Genomic DNA, 19,119 nt, shown 5'->3' with positions numbered 1-19,119 from the left:
CTAACCTAATGTGACTGTCAAACAAAAGGCAACAAGGAACAAAAATTCAATGGCGTCGATGCATGCAAAACCTCTCTTTCAGTCAAGAAAAATACAAACAAGTTTTTCTACCTTGTGTATTTCATTATCGTTTTGATATTTTTACACAAATTCGTTTATTTAAAACATTCTCCAACCATAGAGTGAAAAACAGTGAATTCATTCGATTCAAGTTGAGCATTAAAGAAAAGCAGTAAGTACAACATAACCTCAAAATCAAATGGAAGTCACAAATGTTTATTCTCTACCGTGTTTTATAATTTTACTTACAGTGAATTGACCTTTAAAGTGTTGCGTAGTGTGATCTTTTTATTTACTTTTTGTTTAGATTTAATTTTTTTAATGAAAAAGTGACAAAAACGTGTTTTTATTTTAGAGAGAATAGTCTTTCTCTTTCTGAACAAATAGAATATATTAAGAATCTGAAATCAATACTAAGGCATTTATAGAATATAAATAATTTAAATATGGAAATCAGTTTTTATAAAAAAATTGGGTGATTAAAAAGAAAAGAGTGTATTGAAATTTGTGGTGAGAGCATAATTTCTTTCGATTAAAACTGCAATAAATAGCGGTAAATCTACGAGGTACCGAAATTTACAAACACACATGTTTCGCTCTCACTTCAGAGATCACAAACAGTGTAAATAGTGTCGAAAATTTGAAAAATAGAGCCAAAAATTTGAAAAAGGTGTCAAAATAGTGTCGTACAATTTTTCAAGCATTAAACTTATGTGTAGTTCTAATTTAAAAGTGTATTAAACGTATTTACGTATTAAAAATGAACGTTAATGTTTCTTTGAAATGTTATTTTTTAATCTATTAATGATTAGAATTCGTATTTATTTATCGTAGGCTGCGCAGATCATTCTTTTCCGTTAAAAATGTACTATTACATTTTTGGGTAAACATTTTATTATTCGCTTCAAAATTGAATTATTTCGTGGAAAATTCACCAGAAAGATGAATTTTCAATACAAGGAGACGAATTTTCTATTCAAAATTACGAATGTTAAAAAACAAACAATTGCATGTTTTACCAAAAAATATGACTTTTATACCAACTAATTCAATTTTTAACCAAATGATTGAATTTACTACAAAAAATATTATTTTGAACAAAACAGGTGCATTTACAACCGAATAGTTTAACTTTCAATTAAAAGAGAGAAATTTTCAACAAAATAGATGAATTTTCAACCAAATAGCTGAATTTACAAGCGAAAAATACGAATTCGCTTGATACAGTTAAATTTTCAATTTTCTAACATAAAAGAACAATTTTCAACTCAAAAGGATGAATTTCTATCCAAAAATGCGAACGTTCAACAAAACAGTTACAATTTCGACAAAAAAATAAGCCTTTTTAACAAAGTTAATTTGTTTTGTTGACAATTCGTCTATTTGGCTTTGAAAAGTCAAACATTTTATTTATTTAATGTTAAAAATAATGTTCATGTTAAAAATTGAACTGTTTTGTAGAAAATTAGTATTTTTTGCTTGAAAATTTAGCAATTATATTGACATTTTTGGTTTTTCTTGAAAAACAAATTTTTTTGGGTGGAAAATTTATGTATTTTATTGCAAATTTAACTGTTTTGTTAAAAATTAATCTTTTAGGTTTGAAAATTAACCAGAAAGATGAATTGAAAAAACACAGTGAAATTTTTTACCAAAAAAATTACTTTGTAAAAAATAATTGAATTCACATGCAAATAGTTGAATTCATATAAAAAATGTTAACCAAATAGTTGGACTTTCAATTAAAGCATATAAATTTTTAACAAAATTTACTATAAATCTTAATATTTATTATTATTGATATTATTATAATTATTTATTTTAATTTATTATAGTAATACAAATTAAGATTTATTATAAATTTAACAGAATTTTCAATAAAATAATTAAATTTTCAAACAAATTTCTAATTTAAAAAAAAAATTAATTTTGAATAAAAACTAGTTGGAATTTATTTATAGATTCTATTAATTCAGTTACAATTGAAGCAACAAAATTAAAAGAAAAACTGAAAACGGGAAATTTCTTGAAGACATATTTTTTGTTAGAAATTTTATTATTCTGTTAAAAATTGAATTATTTTGTTGAAAGTTAATTTGTTTTGTTGAAAATTCGTCTTTTTGGTTTTGAAAAGTCAACAATTTTATTTCTTTATTTTCTAGACAATTTAGACTAACAAGTTCTTTTAATTTAACTATTTTGTTGAAATTCCATATTTATTGTGGTTTGAAATTTCATCTCTTCTTGTAGAAATTTGACCTTTTTTCGTTAAAAATGCAATTATATGGTTGAACATTAAGCTGTTTCTATTGAAAACGAACTTTCATGTTAAAAGTTCAACTGTTTGGTAGAAAATTCGTATTTTTTGCTTGAAAAATTAGCAATTATATTGACATTTTTTGTCTTTCTTGAAAAAACAAACTTTTTTGGGTGGAAAATTGAAAATTTTATTATTTGATTTAAGATTGAATTACTTTATTGAAAAGTCATCAAATTAGATTAAAATTTTTATTTTCTAGGCCATCTGAGCTAATTTATTATTTTTTTTTTTAATGCAACTATTTTTTGGTGAAATGTATCTTTCTGGTTTGGAAATTCATATGTTTCTGTAGAAATTTCGCTTTTTTGGTTAAAAATGCAAACTATCTGGTTGACAATTAATTTATTTCTGTTGAAAAGGAACTTTCTCGTTAAAAATGCAACCGTTTTGTCGAAAATTCAGTTTGAAAATTCAGAAATTTGATTAAAATTTTTTTTTTGCAAATTGTGCTGGCTTGTTCAAAATTCATCCTTTTGGTCTGAAAATTCCTCAGAAGATAAAGTTTCAAACAAAAAATATAGCTGCCAACATAAAAGAGAAATTCTCATTCCAAAAAGACAAATTATCTATCCAAAAAAGACCAATATTCAACAAAACGGTTGAATTTACAAAAAAAAAATATATTTTCGAAACAAACATTTAAAACAAAATAGTTGGACTTTCAATTAAAAAATACTAATTTTTAATACAATAGATAGTTTTTCAACCAAATATTTTATTTTTTAAGGAAAAAGACGATTTCTTTAGAAGACAGTTAAATTTTCAACAAAAAAGTCAATTGAACAAGAAAAAGTGGCGCTTCTTGAAGATATCTTTGTTTGTCAAGAATTAAAATGAAATTTTTTGTTGAAAATTCAACAATTTAATAGAAAATGTAACTTTTGGGTAAAAACTTATATATTTTGTTTCTTATTTTATATTTCTTATTTTATTTATTTTGTTTCACTTATACATTTCAAAAATTCCTATTTATTTATAGCAGTATTCACATATCACTTTTTTTGTCGTTGAAAAGACTACTATTAAATTTTTGGTTTAAGAATTCCTCTTTATTTCGAGAAAAACTTTAATTTTCGGTTCAAAATTGAATTATTTGGTTGAAAATTGATCTGTTTAATCTTCATTTATCGATTTTCTTGGAAAACAAATTTTTCTAGTTAAAAACTGATGTAATTTTATGAAAATTTAACTTTTTGTTGAAAATTCGTCTTTTTGGGTTGAAAAGTTAAAATTTGAGTGAAAAAAATATCCTCTCTTGACTTACAAAAGTTCTACCCAATCTAGTTTAATTTTTTAAAATGAAAATTCAACTATTTTGCTGAAAATGGATCTTTTTTGGTTTGAAAATTCATCTTTTATTGTAGAAATTTCACCTTTTTTGGTTAAAAATGTAACTGCCTCGTGAAAATTATTCTGTTTTGGTTGAAAATGAAATTTTTTGTTGGAAATTCAACTGTTTTGTACAAAAAATGTATATTTTCTACTCGGAAATTCAACAGATTGATAGGAAATGTAACTATTTAATTGAAAATTTATGAATTTTATTTGGAAACTCGTCTTTTTTGGTAAAATGCGAGGGTTTAATTACTTCTACAATCTGTTGCACTCTCTCTGAAATCTCATGCAATCCTTTGCAATCCTTTTATTCACCTTTACGAAAAAATATGATACGAAATTCAGTATAGAACTATGATTTTCCTATAATGAATTTCTTATCATTTTTTTTCGCATTTCCTGAAAAATTTGTTATAAAATTATTATAAAAAAATCAGTATAGAAATTATGAATGTTAAAACATTGAATCAATTGATGCAAACATTTTGAAGATTTATGAACATATTAGGAGGTTTTGAGGGATTCCAAAATGATTCCGACAAAGTTCGAGGGACTTCCAATAATTTAAATGGCTTTTAAAATGATTGTTAGGGTTTTCCAAATATTTCAATTTAAAGATTAGATTTTTTTTTAAATTTCAAATAAATTTATAGAATTTTCAAAGATTTCAAGATATTTCTATTAAACTGGAAAATATTGTCAGAGCTGAAACTTGAACTATTTTTAATTTAAGTTTGAGTCTATTGAAAAGTGTTGTTTCCAATTTACATTCAAAATATGAGTTACAGTAAGAAAGGAATATCAAGTCTTAAACAAGAATATTTAATTATACTTATTAGTATTATGATTTAATTGTTAATAAAGAAATTTTTAGAAGAGGAAATATGCTTGATTATGAGAAAGATTTAAAACATATAAAAATGGTTTATTTTCCAAAATTGTTTATATCATCTCGAATTTTTCTTAATTTAAAAATAAATGTTTAATCTTTCCCCTATTTCTCTCCCTTTTCATGAAAAAATGACCCTGTTTTGCCGTTTTTTTGTTCCTTTTACGCTGTGCTCCCTGAAAATGTCGAATTGAAGTTTTTAAACATTTATCAACAGAAGTATACTTCTTTACCCTGTTTTTAATTCGATTTCGTTTAATTATTTTATTATAAATGACAGCAATGAACATGGGGGATCCGCATGCGAAATATTATAAAATGTGTCTGCAACCGGAATTTGATGAGCACATGGCAGCACAACAAACAAATAGATGGAAACGGAAAATGGAGAAGGGCATGATGGGACTATCATCAGGTCACGAGCAAACAGGTAAAACATAAAATCTCACAGTTTAGGCCCCTCGCCAGGGCGAAAGAATGGTCGGAAAGTAGAAAAATTCTAACTAATGAAAAAAAAAGGCATATCCTTTCCAGAAAGCAGTGGACATGAGGAGCCTCCCCAAAATTTTACGAGATTAACTCCCAAACAGGTTAGTGCAATGCCTTAAACAAGTTTGAATTTATCCAGGGTGGCCGTATTTCAGAAAAAAAATCTGGAAATTAGAGAAAAGTTTAAGGAATTTTTCGGTCAGAGAAAATCATGGCTTGTGAGAACAAAATTGGCAAAGGTCTGGGAATTGCGGTGAAAAGTACTTTAAGTTACTGTTGAAAATAATTAGTAACTAAAAATTTATAAATTTAAATAAAAAACTGTGGTTTTTGTCGTATTCTCCTTTTTTCTTCTTAAACAAAAAAAAATCCTCTTTTTCTCACTATTTAAAAGAAACTTCCCATTTTTTCGTTTAAATCAGAACTCAATTAAGAGAACCCAATTAGAAAAACCATCTGTTTTTGTTTAAAAGTTGCATCTTTTTGGTTGAAAAGTCTACTATTCTGATTTTACTATACTGATGTTTTTATTTAATTTATAATCTTTAATAGTTAAAATATTTATTACATTTTTCGTTAAAAATTAATTTTTTTTTAATTCAACTACTTTGGTTGGAAATTTAATTATTTTGTTGAAAAATCCTTCTTTTTTTTTGTTCAAAATTAATTTTTGTATGTTAAGATTTTTCTATTCCATTTTTGGTTGAAAATGCGTGTAATTGGTTGAAAATTGGTATTTTTTGGTAAAAAATTAAGCTTCTTTTTTAAAAAATCGCCTTTTTGTGTCAGAATAAAATCTTAAAATTAATCTTCCTAGGTTTAAAATACAGGTATTTGATTAAAAGATGAACTTTTTTGTTGAAAATGCAATTATTTCGTTAAAAAATAATGTTTGTCCAAAATTCAACTGTTTCGTTTAATATTTTTCTTTTTGGATAGAAAGTTCATCTTTTTTTAATAGGGAAGTCATTTTTCTTGGTTGAAATAAAACTTTTTTGTTAAACATTCGACTTTCTGTGTTGAAAATTGAACTATTTGGTTGAAATTGCAACAGTTTTTGGTTCAACTATTTTGTTAAAAAGTCATATTTTTAGGTCGAAAATTCAACTGTTTTATTTTAAATTCATATTATTTTCTAGAAAGTTTTTTCCTGATTTAAAATTCATTTTTGTACAGAAAAGCTCTTAGTTGAAAATTCATCTTTGTAGGTTGAAAATTTCTCTTTTTGGGTTAAAATAGTTAGGCTTCTTTAATACAAAATTATCCTTTTGTTTGAAAACTTGTCTTTTTTGGTAGAAAATTAATTCTTCTTGGTTGAAAGTTCAGATATTTAGTTAAAGGTTCAATTATATTTCTGAACATTTAATTATTTTGTGAAAAATTCATTTATTTTGTTAAGAATTAATCTTTTTTGGTTGAAAATTCAACTATTTGGTTGAGAAAGCAACTATTTTTGGTTAAAGATTTTTTTAATTCGACTATTTGCTTAAAAATTCAACTTTGTTGTTGAAAATTTGTTGTGTTGAAAGTTCGGCTTTTTCAATTGAAAATTCGTTTTTTTTTATATAGAAAATTTCTTCTTTGAAAATTCATCTTTTCGCGTTAAAAATTAACCTACCTTATAAAAAATTCAACCCTTTTGTTAAAAAGACATATTTTTTTGTCGAAAATTTAACTGTCTTTTTGAAAACTCGTCTTACTGTATTGTTTGTCATTTTTTATTGGAAATTCATCATTTTTTAGAGAAATTTTTTTTAGGTTGAAATTTAATATTTCCGGATTAAAAAATCAACTATCTTATCAAAAATTCGTCTTTTTGACTTACAGATTTAAGTATTTGGTTAAAAATGCAACTATTTTTTGTTGAAGTTCAATTTTGTTTAATTAGACCATTTAGTTGTAAATTCATCTTTATAGATTGAAAATTCAACTACTTGGTTAAGGATTGGATAACATTGTTAAACAAATTTGTTTAAAGATTCATCATTCTAGTTAAAAATTCATATTTCCTCCTTTATTTAAAATGTTATGATTTTGTTGAAAATTTCTCTTTTTTGGTGAAAAATTAATCTTGTTGGTTGAAAATTCAACTTTGTTGTTGAAAATTTCTTGTATTGAAATATCGTCTTTTTGGATTGAAAATTCATTTTGTTTTACACAGAAAAGTTCTTGTTTAAAAATTCAACTTTCCGCGTTAAAAATTCAACTGCCTTATAAAAAATATTTTTTTGATTTTAAAATGCAAGAATTTGTTTAAAAATTTAACTGTTTTTTGGATAAGGTTTTTTTCGAAGATTCGACCGTTTCGTTAAAAAAGCAACAGTTCTTGGTTGAAAATTCAACTAATTTGTTAAAAAAACACTTTTTTGGTCGAAATTTAAACTATATTATTGAAAACTCGTCTTACTCTATTATTCGTCATTTTTTTTATCGAAAATTCATCTTTTTGTAGAAAAAAGTTCTAGGCTGAAAATCCATATTGCCGGGTTAAAACCAAGATCAACTGTCTTATAAAAATTCTTTTTGGCTTACAGATTCAAGTATTTTGTTAAAAATGCAATTGTTTTTTCTTATTTTTTATTTAGATTCAAATATTTAGTTAAAAATGCAACTGCTTTTGGTTGAAGATTCCTTGTTTTGTTTGGGAATTCGACTATTTGGTGGTTGTAAATACATCTTTGTGTGTTGAAAATTCAGCTATCTGGTTAATAACATAAAAAGTTTGTACTTTTTAATGGAAACTTTATTTTTTTCTTTTAGCTCCTTTTGGGCAGAAAATTTATCTTTGATGGTAGAAAATTTATATTCTTTGGTTGAAAATTTATTTCTTCCTTGAAAATGATATTTTTTGTTATAAATTCAACTGTCTAAAAAATGTGTCTCTTTAGCTTGAAAATTGAGCTATTTGGTTGAAAATTTATCTTTTTTGTTAGGAAATCTTGGTTGAAAATTCAACTATTTTGTTGAAAATGGAATGTATATTTCGGTTTGAAACCTTAGGAGTTAAAATTTTTCTTTTGATATGTACCAGATCTACATTACTTTTATTGAAAAGAATTTATTCCTCTATTTTCATTTTAAAAATTCATCATATTTCCGCTGTTTTGAAATATCAATGGTCAGGGAAAATAAAAAAAATTGTCAGAGAAAAGTCAGGCAATTTTGAAAATTATGTTTTTTGGCCACCTTGTTATTGTTTCCCATAGAAAATTCACTTAAACGAGAAATTAGACAATAATAATTATATTTCATTAAAGGCGACTGACCACACGGCATGTAAGGTACAAATTAATAATTTGACGCGAACAGTACACCAGTATGAAACTGCACTCGGCGAATTGCAAGGAAAAGTCGACAGTCTCGAGAATGTAAAAGAAGAACTCGAATCATTGAAACGTGAAGCGGCAGAATTGCGTGTTCTAAATCGACGCTTGCAGGAAAGAATCCTGGAGGGTTTTGATGGTACATGAAAATAGGATTCTTATTTTTATATAAATAAATCATTTAAAATCAAATTGATTTAAAAAATTGCATTTTAAATTTCAGGCCAACCTGGAAACAGACAGGAGATCGAAAGAGAGCCAACACCAGGTTTTATTTGCAAAGTCACAAACAGGGTTTGTTAAATTATTTTTTTTTATTATAAAGTCTACTATTACATTTTTAGTTCAAAATTTATTCATCTCTTTTTGTTAAAAATTATTTTTTTTTTGTTCCAAAAATGAAATTGTTTAGTTGAACATCCATCTATTTTGGTAAAATTGATAAAAATTCAATTTATAGGTTAAAAATTAAACTGTTTTGTCGAAAAAAAATTTATATTTTTGCTTAGTTGAAATTTTAACTATTCCATTTTTGACAGAAAATTCTATTATTTTTAGTAAAACATTCAGCTATTACATTTAACGTTGAGAATTAATCTTTCTGTTGAAGATTAAACTATTTTTTTTTACAGTAGTGATTTATTTTTTGGATAAAAATTAATTTTTCCAACTCAAAATTGACATATTCCATTTTTTCTTGAAAAATTATAGTTTTTAGTTGAAAATTCAAGTAATAAAATTTTCATTAAGAACTCATTTTTTTCAATGAAAACGTAACTACTTTATTGAAAATTCGTTTTCTTTTTGGTTGAAAATAATTGTTTTTTACTAAATATTTAAAAATTCCATTTTTGGTTTATTTATTTAGTTGAAAATTCGTCTTTTTTATTAGAAAAATTAATCTTCTTAATTAAAAACGTAACTGTTTATCTAAAAGTTAAACTAGTTTGTTTAAAAATTAATTTTATTACATTTTTTTTAAAACTCATATTTTTGTGTTGAAAATTCAACTGCGTATTGTAGATAATTTCAAACTTTCATAGAAACTTAATCTTTTTGAGTGAAAATATGATCTTTTTTTTGTGAAAAATGCAACTTTTTCGTTGAAAATTAATATGTTACGTTAGAGTAATCAACTGTTTTTTATTTAAAATACATTTTTTTTCGTTAAATTAACAAATATTACTTTTTTCGTTGAGAAGTAATCTTTTTGGATTGAAAGTCCATCGAATTTGTTAAAAATCCATTTTTTTTCTTGGTTGAAGATTGATAATTTTAGTGGAAAAGTTATCTTTTATTTGAAAATTTGACCAATTTAGTTTAAAATGTATCTTTTGGTTAAAAATGTATTTATTTTGTAGAAAATTCAACAGTTTTGTCAACAAGTCAAACCTTTTGGTTGAAAATGGAACTGGTTTATTGAAAATTGGTCTTTTTGTGTTAAAAATTCTATTATTTTGGTAGAAAACTCAACTATTTCGTAAAAATGAACTTTTTGTTTCAAAATTCGACTGTTTTTTTTTTTTAATTTTTTTTAAAATGAAAATTAATATTTTTGTATTGAAATGTCCATTTTTTGTGGAAAATTCGTCTTTTTGGCTTAAGAATGCAACTGTTTTTTTGTGTAGAAAATTTCTCTTTGGGTTGAAGATTCTATTATTATTATTGCAACAATCAAAGTAGTTGATATTTTTTCAACTATTTTATTGAAAAATTTTCTTGTTTTTCTATTGGACTATTTTTTACATAAAATAAAAATATTTTTGTTCTTGAAATATCAACTTTTACTTTTTTTGTGGAAAATTCATCTTTTATGTTTTAATTCAACTGTTTTTAATTTTAAATTAAACTTTTATGAACATTTAACTATTTTGTTAAAAATTCATTTATTTTATTAAGAGTTAATTTTTTTTCGTTGAAAACGCAACTATTTTTGGTTAAAGTTTTTTTTTATTCTACTATTTGGTTGAAAATTCAACTATTTGCTTAAAAATTCAACTTTGTTGTTGAAAATTCTTTGTATTGAAAGTTCGTCTTTTTGGATTGAAAATTCGTTTATATATATATATACACAAAAGTTCTTATTTCAAAATTAATCTTTCCGCGTGGAAAATTCAACTGCCTTATTAAAAATCTTTTTTTTGGGGGGTTTAAAATGCAAGTATTTGGTTAAAAATGCAACTGTTTTTTCTCTCTTGACTAAAAAATCATTTTTCGTTAAAAATTCAACTATTTTATTAGAAAATTGTCTTATTTTTCTTGAATCGGACTATTTTCTACTTAAAATAAATATATTTTTGTTCTTAAAGTATCAACTATTACATTTTTTTTAATTCATGTTTTTTGTTTTAATTCCACTGTTTTTTATTTTAAATTAAACTTCTTTTGTGGTTGAAATATCAATTATTACTTTTTTCGTTGATAATTTATCTTGTTTTTAATTGAAAATTTAACTAGTTTATTGAACTCCATTGTTAAAATTCATTTTTGTTATTTAAGATTCATCATTTTAGTTGATAATTTACCTCTATGGTTAAAAATTTAACTTATTTGTTGAAAATTAATTTTTTTCTTTGGTTGAATATTAATTTCTTTAACTGAAAGTTTAACTAATTTATTTTTAGTGAATAATTTATCTTTTTGATTTAGAATTCAACTATTTATGTAAAAGTTGAGCTTTTACTATTAGGCTGAAAATACATCTTCGTACGTTAAAAATTGAACTATTTTGTAAAAAATTTAATTATTTTGTTGAAATATTTGTATCTGAATATTATTTTAATTGCAGATTTATCTTGGCATGAATCAATGGTTGCCAATGCAAAGTTGGAATTTAATAACGAGCGATTGCAAGTCGCCAGCTCAATTTATCCGACAAATGATGGTCGCAATGTTTCCTTATCAGACTCTACTTCAGCAAACAGTTACAGGAAAAGGATCAAATCGGAATAGAAGTGGTCCTCCATCCGAAGGAAGATTAGATCCAGAAAAAGTCCTTGCTATCAAATGTAAGTCCAGTTTATAAACAATTATTTATCAGTTAAAGTTACTCAAAAAAAATAACTACTTAGAATTTTTAAATCCTTTTAATTATTTAACAAACTTTAACATTTTTCAGCTATATTTCAATGGTATTTGATCAACGTGAAAAAGATGAGTCTCGCACAAGCCGATTCTCATGTGGAAAAAACAAAGGCGTATATGTCGAAAAAGATTGCCCAAATGAAAGACAGTAAGCAAATTTTCCTTTTTAAAAATGCTGTGACCAATTTTTTAAATCAAAATTTCCAATTAAGTAATTTTATTTCATGATAAAATTTATTTATAAATGTTTCTAAATATTTTTGGTAAAAGAGATGATTTTAATTGTAAATGTTTTTATTAATATTGAGGAATAATTCGGTTCTTAATATTGACGAGAAAAATGAAATTATGACAAAAATGTAGAATATCTTAATTTACGAAGTCGGTACGGGTAGAAAATTTATTTTCTATGTAATTTTAATATTAATGTTTTTATTTAACTGATTTAGGTTTTATTTTAAAATATTAATTTTTAATTTTTTTAGTTTTTTTTTTAATTCAATATTTCATAAGATACTTCGCAGTTTTGAAAATATTCCAAATAATTTTAAACCTTAAGATTTCAAAAACACTTTAAATAAAATGTAATTTTTTTTATTTCGAAAAGAAATATTTTTTAGGAAATTTGAAATGTTTCAAGATAATAAAAAAAGATTCTTAAGATTCATGGGAAAATTTCAAATGATATGTGAACGGAATTTTAAAGTAAAACTTTTAAATTTTGTATGATTACCAATTTAAAAAAAATTGAACAAATCTTAAAATTCTTTGGAAAACTTCAAATGACTTTTTTGTTGTTGAAAAATTAGCTTTTGACGAAAATTTAAAAAGATTTCAAAAGATTCATAAATATGTTTAAAAAATCTGAAAGATTTTAAGATATTTTTTTTTATTTTTCAGGATTTTAAACAATTTTAGTAAAACTTTAGTAGTGTTTTAAAAGATATTTCAAAGTTTTAGAAGTTTTAAGAAGACTCGAAAATAATTTAAATCTTAATAAGATTGAACACAATTTTTTTTTAATCTAGATTTTTTTTTAACTTTTGAAAAAGAAGCTTTTCAAGAATTTTGAAAGGTTCTGAGAGGTGTTTTTTATTTTGAAAAATGATTTTCGAAAGAAAATTAAAAACGATTTGAAATCATTTGAAATGATTTAGAAACATTTCGAAAAAGAATTTAGAACATTTTGAAAAGATTTTTTAATTTGAAAAATTAATTTTAAGAGAATATTTAAAAAATGTCAACAATTGTCAAAACAAGAATCTAAAAGATTTTAGGTTACTTTTTTTTTAATTTTGCAGAATTAAAAAAAAAATATTAGGAAAAATTCGAATAATTTAAGATTTTTCCACGTTTTTAAAGAATTTCAATCCGTTTCAAGAAAATAAAAAACTTCTTTTAATATTTACGGGAAAATTTTTCATTCTTTTTTATGTAAAAGATTAATTTTTAAAGAAAATTTTTAAATATTTCTACGAATATTGAAAAAATATGTAAATTTTTAAGTCAATTGTTATCATTTTAAAAGATTTTCCGAAATTGTTCGAGTCAATTCAAAAGATGTTTAAAAATTCATCTCTTTTGATAGAAATTTTATCTTTTTTAGTTTAAAATGCAACTTTTTGGTTAAAAATTCATCTCCTTTGGTTGATGATTCAACTATTTTGTTTGAAAATTTGTCTTTTTAAAGAATTCTGCTGTTTTTTATTATAAATTGAAATCTTTTTTTATTTAAATATCAACTAGTATATTTTCTATTGAGAATTAATCTTATTTGGTTGAAAATTCAATTAATTAGTTGAAAGTGGAACTTTAAAATAAATGCTGGATTGATGATTCATCATTTCGGTTGAAAAATCTTTTTTTCAAAATTTAATGTTTAACTATTCTATTTTTAGATAAAAATTAATTTTGTTGAGTTGAAAATTCATGAATTTGGTTGAAACGGTGTCTTTTTTGGAAATTCAACTACTTTGATAAAAATTCACATTTAAAAATAATTCAAATATCGAATATTACATTTTTCGTTAATAATTCATCTTTTTTGTTTGGAAATTCAACTAATTGGTTTAAACTGAGGTTTTTTTCTTGAAATTTAATATTTGCGTTTAAAAAATTAATCGCAAATTAAAAAAATTTAAACTATTTCGTTGAAAGTTCCTCTGTTTCGAAGAGTTCAACTGTTTTGATTTAAAGGGGAAATATTTTTTACCTGAAATATAAATTATTCAATTACATTTTTCGTGGCGAATTTGTCTTTTTTGGTTAAAAATTCAAATATTTGCTTAAAAATAAAATTTTGTTGTTGAAATTTTGATATTTTATGTCTGAAATTGAAAAAAAAAACTTTTTATTTAACACAAATATATTTTTTTTTGTTTTCTAGGTGAGAGTAAAGCACAAGATCCTTTAATAGTACAAGAGTACATTGCACAGGAAAATCCCTTCATTATGGAAAATGGAGGAAGCAATATTAGTTATATAAAAGAAAGTGACGATGATTGGGACTCTTAATTGAAAAAAAAACCCTTTCCGTTTTCTGTACCTATGCACATTATTACAAATCGATTATATATGACTGTCTAATTATATTTCTTTAGAGAATAAATAGTTATTACTGTAAGTTTATGTAAGTATTTAGTTTATACTTTATTTTGGAATTTATCGGAATAAAAATAATTAGGAATAATTTTAAATAGAAATTTGAAAGTATAGAATTTCTCATTTTTCAGACCCGCCAAATAACAATTTGCAAAGCTAACTAAAGGCTTGAAAAATTAAAAAAAAAATCTAGCGATCAAATTGGGAGAAAACACTTTTGCATGTCTTAATTTCAAATAAAAATAAATAAAGAGAATTGAAAAAAGGAAACTTCTAAATCGCGCCCGTTCTTTTTTTCTCGTATTTTTTTATTTTTTGACTGAGACGACAAAAATGTGATATAAACGTTTTTTGATTATGATTGTGATTAAAAAAAACAAAGAATAAGAAAGGACGAGAGAAAAATAAGAAACTAATGTTGAACCTACAATTTATTTTCATTCCAAATTCTATTATGAATCATTTAATTATACAAAATCGGATAAAAATAATTGAAAAGAAATTGACAAATTTTGAATTTAGAATTTAAATGTTCAACATTTTACTGTTTCAAATCTAAATTTTTAAAAATTTTATAATTCTTAATTAAAAGACTTTTTAGCTAACTAATTGCAAAATAAAACACGATAATATTGGATTAATGGCTTGTTGACAAAATTCAAAATTATTTTGTTTTAATTTAAATAATTCAAAATTGTTTAAATTTGGATTTGAAATTAAATCGATTTAAATTTTTAATTTGAAAAAGTTCAAAATTGTAAAATTAAAATGTTTAGTTCTCTTTTTCGAAACATTTCATGTTTTTTGAAAAACAAAATTGAAAAGCTTTACAATTCGAAACCATTAGAGCCAACAGTTTAAAATTTTACGAAAATTGTATAATTCGGAAGTAAGGACATTTTGAGCTCTTTTAAACCTATAAGTTCCCAATTTTTAAGTCGATAAATTTTTTATTTTAAATGAAAAAAAAACTTTAGTTCGCTTCAAATTTTTCGAATTATCCAAATAACGATTTAAGTATTTAAAAATATCTAAATTAATGCTATACAATTTGGATACCGTAAGTCGGGAGATGTATTTTTAAAAGGTTATAAAGAATTATTAAAAATTCGAATTTTAATTGTTCTGTTCGCTAAATTTCCAATAAAGTAATCTAATAGTTGATATCTTACACAAAAGAGACGAATTTGCAACAAAATAGTTGCACTTATTACCAAAATTGTTCAAATTTCAACAAAATAATTACATTTTTATTCAAAAAGATGAATTTTCAATCATGAAGATTAATTTTCTACCAAAAAGACGAATTTGCAAAAAAACGTGAATTTACAATCAACTTAGGATAATTTTCAACTAACGAAAAAATTTTCAACTAAAATGATGAATCTTCAAACAAAAAAATTAACGTTTCGAATTCTTTGTAAATTCACTGTCTTTTTGTGCTAAAAATTCAACAATTTTTGTAGAACATTCTTAAAACTGTTACGGATGAAGAATCAGCTGTTTTTTTATTTAAAATAAAAACTTTGGTTGAAGTATCTATTACATTTTTTGCTGAGAATTAATCTTTTTTATTTAAAGTCGAAAATTTTTTAAAAATTCATTTTGTTCTTGTTGAAGATTTAACCTTTTTTTTGGAAAAGTTTTCTTTCTATTTGCAAATTTGACTAATTTAGTTGAAAATTCATTATTTTGTGTTATTGCAAATTCGTATTTGTGGTAGAAAATTAATCTTTTTGGTTAAAAATGTATTTCTTTTGTAGAAAATTTAAATGGTTTATTTGAAAATTAGCATTTTTATGATAAAAATTCAACCAATTCGGTGGAAAATTCAACTATTTCGTTGAAAATTAAATTTTTTGTTGAGAATACATATTTTCGAGTTTAAATGTCAACTGTTTTGTAGAAAAATCAAATTTTTGTTTTATTTCTTGATTGAAAATTACACAAATTTACTGAAAATTTATTTCTTTGGGTGAAAATATCTTTTTTGATGAAAAATGCAACTGTTCGGCTGAAAATCAATTTGTCATGGTTACGGATTCAAATCTTTTTATTTAATATAAAAAATTTTTGTTGTTGAGGTATCAATTATTACCTACATTTTTCAACAAAATTTCTTTTTGAGTTGAAAGTCTGCTTTAGTAAAAAATTTCATTAATTGTTTTTTCAAAAAAAATTTTCTTTCTTAGTTGGTAGAAAATTAATCTTGGATCAAAATTCCACTGTTTTGTGCAAAATTGGAAATGTGAAATGTCAAATTCGAAAAAAATCAAATGAATATTCAACCCAATCTTAGTTGTATTTTCAACTACAAAAATGCAACTAAAATAATTAATCTTCAAAAAAAAAATAATTTTTAACAAAGTAGTTCGACTTTCAACTAAAAAAAGATGAATTCTCAATAAATGTAATAGTTGATACTTCAAGCAAAAAATAGTTTTATTTTACATCAAAAATAGTTGAATCCTCAAACAAAGCTGATTAAATTTCATCCAAACAGTTCCATTTTTCACTAAAAAACATGTCATTTCTAACCAGAGCTGAATTTTCAATAATAGTATTGAATTTTCCATCAAGAAAGATGAAAATGATTGAATTATCTATAATACAGTTGACTTTAAACCCTGAAAACATAAATTTAAAAAAATTATTTTTTAATCAAATTATTGATTTTTCTACCAAAATAGTTGAATTTCCAACCGAAACCCTTTGGTGACTTTTAAAAAAAATTGAAATTTAGATTTCTGTAAACTTCCAAACCAAAAAAAACTTGTAAAATAAAGTCATTATACTATAATAAAAATTAAAAATTCATTTTACTGGTTAAAGATTTAACCATTTTGTTGCAATTTATTTTTTTTTGTCGTCGAAAATTAATTTTCTTAAGCGAAAATTTAAGTATTCAAATTTTTTTTAACTTGATAGTTTTTAGTTGAAAATTCAACTATTTGGTTGAAGATTCATATTTCCGGGGTAAAACTAAACTTTTTTGCAGACAAACTTTTTTCGCTTGAAAATTAAAAAATTCGTTTGACATCTTTTTCTCTCCTGCCTGAAAAATCTATCTTGATTGAAAATTCAACTTTTTTGTTGAAAATTTGTCTTTTTGGTACGAAATAAATTATTTTTGATTAAAAATTAAAATCTTTTTGTTTAAAATATTTAATATGTAATACAATTTTTGTTGACAATCATTCTTTTTTCGTTCAAAATAATTTTGTTGTTGAAGATTCATCAACTAAACTGAAGGTCAAGTTCGTTAGCCAGCCATTTTGGATGAAAATTCAAAATGTGAGCACATTTAACAAATTTTTGAGACCATTTTTTTCAAATTAAAAAATTCTCTGTACGGTTATTCGTAGTATTCAACAGGTCAAACAATTGATCCTTATGACTTTTTTCATCAAATCAAAAATTACCAGATTTATAGCATTTACAAAATTTCAAAAAACACGAAAATGAACATTTTATGCCAAATAACGCACGATATGGAAAAAGGGGAAGAGGAAAAAATGTTGCCTTTTGAATGCTCTACAAGATTATCATAACAACTTTTTAATTTTTTTTTTAAATTAAAAATTTTAATTTTGACAGCATACAAAATAATGAAAAATCCAAAAAGTACATTTTTCGGCCAAACTGTGCAGAATACGGTAAAAGATGATAGAACAAAACTTGTACATTTGAAAAAGATCTAAAAATTGGTTATTAACCGCTCTTTGATAGGATGCGTAGTTTTGGCTTTAATCATGAAAAACATCATGAACAGTAAAAAGAATCTGCCCGCTGCGTGAGCAGATTCTTAAACCAACTTTTGTCTTTTCATTTCTTTTTTATCACGTGTGTTGTGTTTCAAAAAATTAAATTTTTTATGTTTTTAATGCTATTTTTTTACAATTAAAACTAAAAACAGAACTATTTGACCCCCATAGTTTTTGTCAAAGGGTCCACGTTTTGAGACCCCCTGAATCCGAAAAATAGGTTTTTCCGAATGTGTCTGTCGGTCAGTCTGTATGAATGTATGCCTGTCTATCTGTGAGCACGGTAACTTTTGAAAAAATCATTCTATCAGATTGGCCTCTGATACACTCTTTTAGTGTCCTAAACTGAAGGTTAAGTTTATTATCCAATTATTTTGGATATAAAATTCAAAAAGTGAGCGCATTTTGAATACTTTTGAGACTACTTTTTTCAAAATTCAAAAATTTTCTGTACGGGTGTTTATAATATTCAAAAAGTTGAACAATTTATCCTGATGACTTTTTTCATAAAACCAAAAATTACTGACGATAAAGTATTTACAAAATACCAAAAAACACACGAAAATGAATCTTTCAAGCGAAATAAAGGGGACTATGAAAAAAGGCAGGAGAAGAAAAAGTTTGATTTCTAAATGCCCTACACGATTATTATAAAAACTTTTTGAATTTTCTTGAAAAAGAAAAAATTCTAATTTTGACAGCATACAAAATAATGAAAAATCCAAAAAATTACATTTTTTCATGCAACTGGAAAACTGCACCCGCTCCCAGCGACATTGCGGTAAAATTGCAACCACAACCACGTCTCACGACCGTGAGATAGGTGGTTACAGTCTGTAACGGAATCAATACAACGATCCGGCGAAAGTTTCGTGCACCCTGAGAACACGGAGTGATCCAAGGACTACTCTATAAGGTCTCGACTAAAATTACCTCTCTTTCTTTTCATTCTCAATTGTCGAGAATATAAAGTTCCAGTATATGCGGCACTTCCTATTCTCGACAATTGACTCGATTTCCCTAGGAGCATTTAGAGGAGCGATATTGAGGTTAATGCCGTGAGAGTGACAGAGATGGTAATAAAGTACTCTTAGTGCCGCATTGTGCCTTTGAATGTGGGTCGTTCCCGCATGAGTTGGACAACTAGATAGCACGAGGGTGGATTGATAAGTTTCCGGCCTGACCAAGAAAAACAACGTTTTTAAGAATTTTTTTTTTATTTCTCAACATAATCTCCTCTAAGGCTGATACATT

At 24.4% G+C, this 19,119-nt stretch overlaps 2 protein-coding genes across 3 annotated transcripts in view; one reads left to right on the top strand and one right to left on the bottom strand.

Moving 5' to 3' along the window:
- The window catches only part of LOC117173064, a 33,409-nt gene that overhangs the window by 9,272 nt on the left and 5,018 nt on the right, over positions 1-19,119 (bottom strand). The gene's annotated exons all lie outside the window — the stretch shown is intronic.
- Positions 37-14,119, top strand: LOC117173063. Of its 2 annotated transcripts, none has more exons than XM_033361442.1 (8): positions 37-232; positions 4,885-5,034; positions 5,139-5,194; positions 8,351-8,555; positions 8,640-8,710; positions 11,205-11,424; positions 11,535-11,648; positions 13,887-14,119. In XM_033361442.1, exons 2-8 carry the CDS (start codon positions 4,887-4,889, stop codon positions 14,012-14,014), a joined length of 942 nt encoding a protein of 313 aa, XP_033217333.1. In that variant the 5' UTR covers positions 37-232; positions 4,885-4,886; the 3' UTR covers positions 14,015-14,119. The 2 variants fall into 2 exon arrangements, with proteins under 2 accessions (XP_033217333.1, XP_033217332.1); XM_033361441.1 differs by having other exon boundaries at positions 5,124-5,194.

Source organism: Belonocnema kinseyi, chromosome 5, assembly GCF_010883055.1.
Source record: "Belonocnema kinseyi isolate 2016_QV_RU_SX_M_011 chromosome 5, B_treatae_v1, whole genome shotgun sequence".
Classification (NCBI taxonomy): Eukaryota; Metazoa; Arthropoda; class Insecta; order Hymenoptera; family Cynipidae; genus Belonocnema; species Belonocnema kinseyi.
This window is presented reverse-complemented; position numbering and strand designations above follow the sequence as displayed.

Bases quoted from the DNA above. Each gene is read 5' to 3' on its own strand.
- LOC117173063 (XM_033361441.1), top strand. From the start codon at position 4,887: ATGAACATGGGGGATCCGCATGCGAAATATTATAAAATGTGTCTGCAA. The intron at 5,035-5,123 runs GTAAAACATAAA...TGAAAAAAAAAG, and splicing joins ATCAGGTCACGAGCAAACAG to GCATATCCTTTCCAGAAAGC. The intron at 11,425-11,534 runs GTAAGTCCAGTT...AACATTTTTCAG, and splicing joins AAAAGTCCTTGCTATCAAAT to CTATATTTCAATGGTATTTG.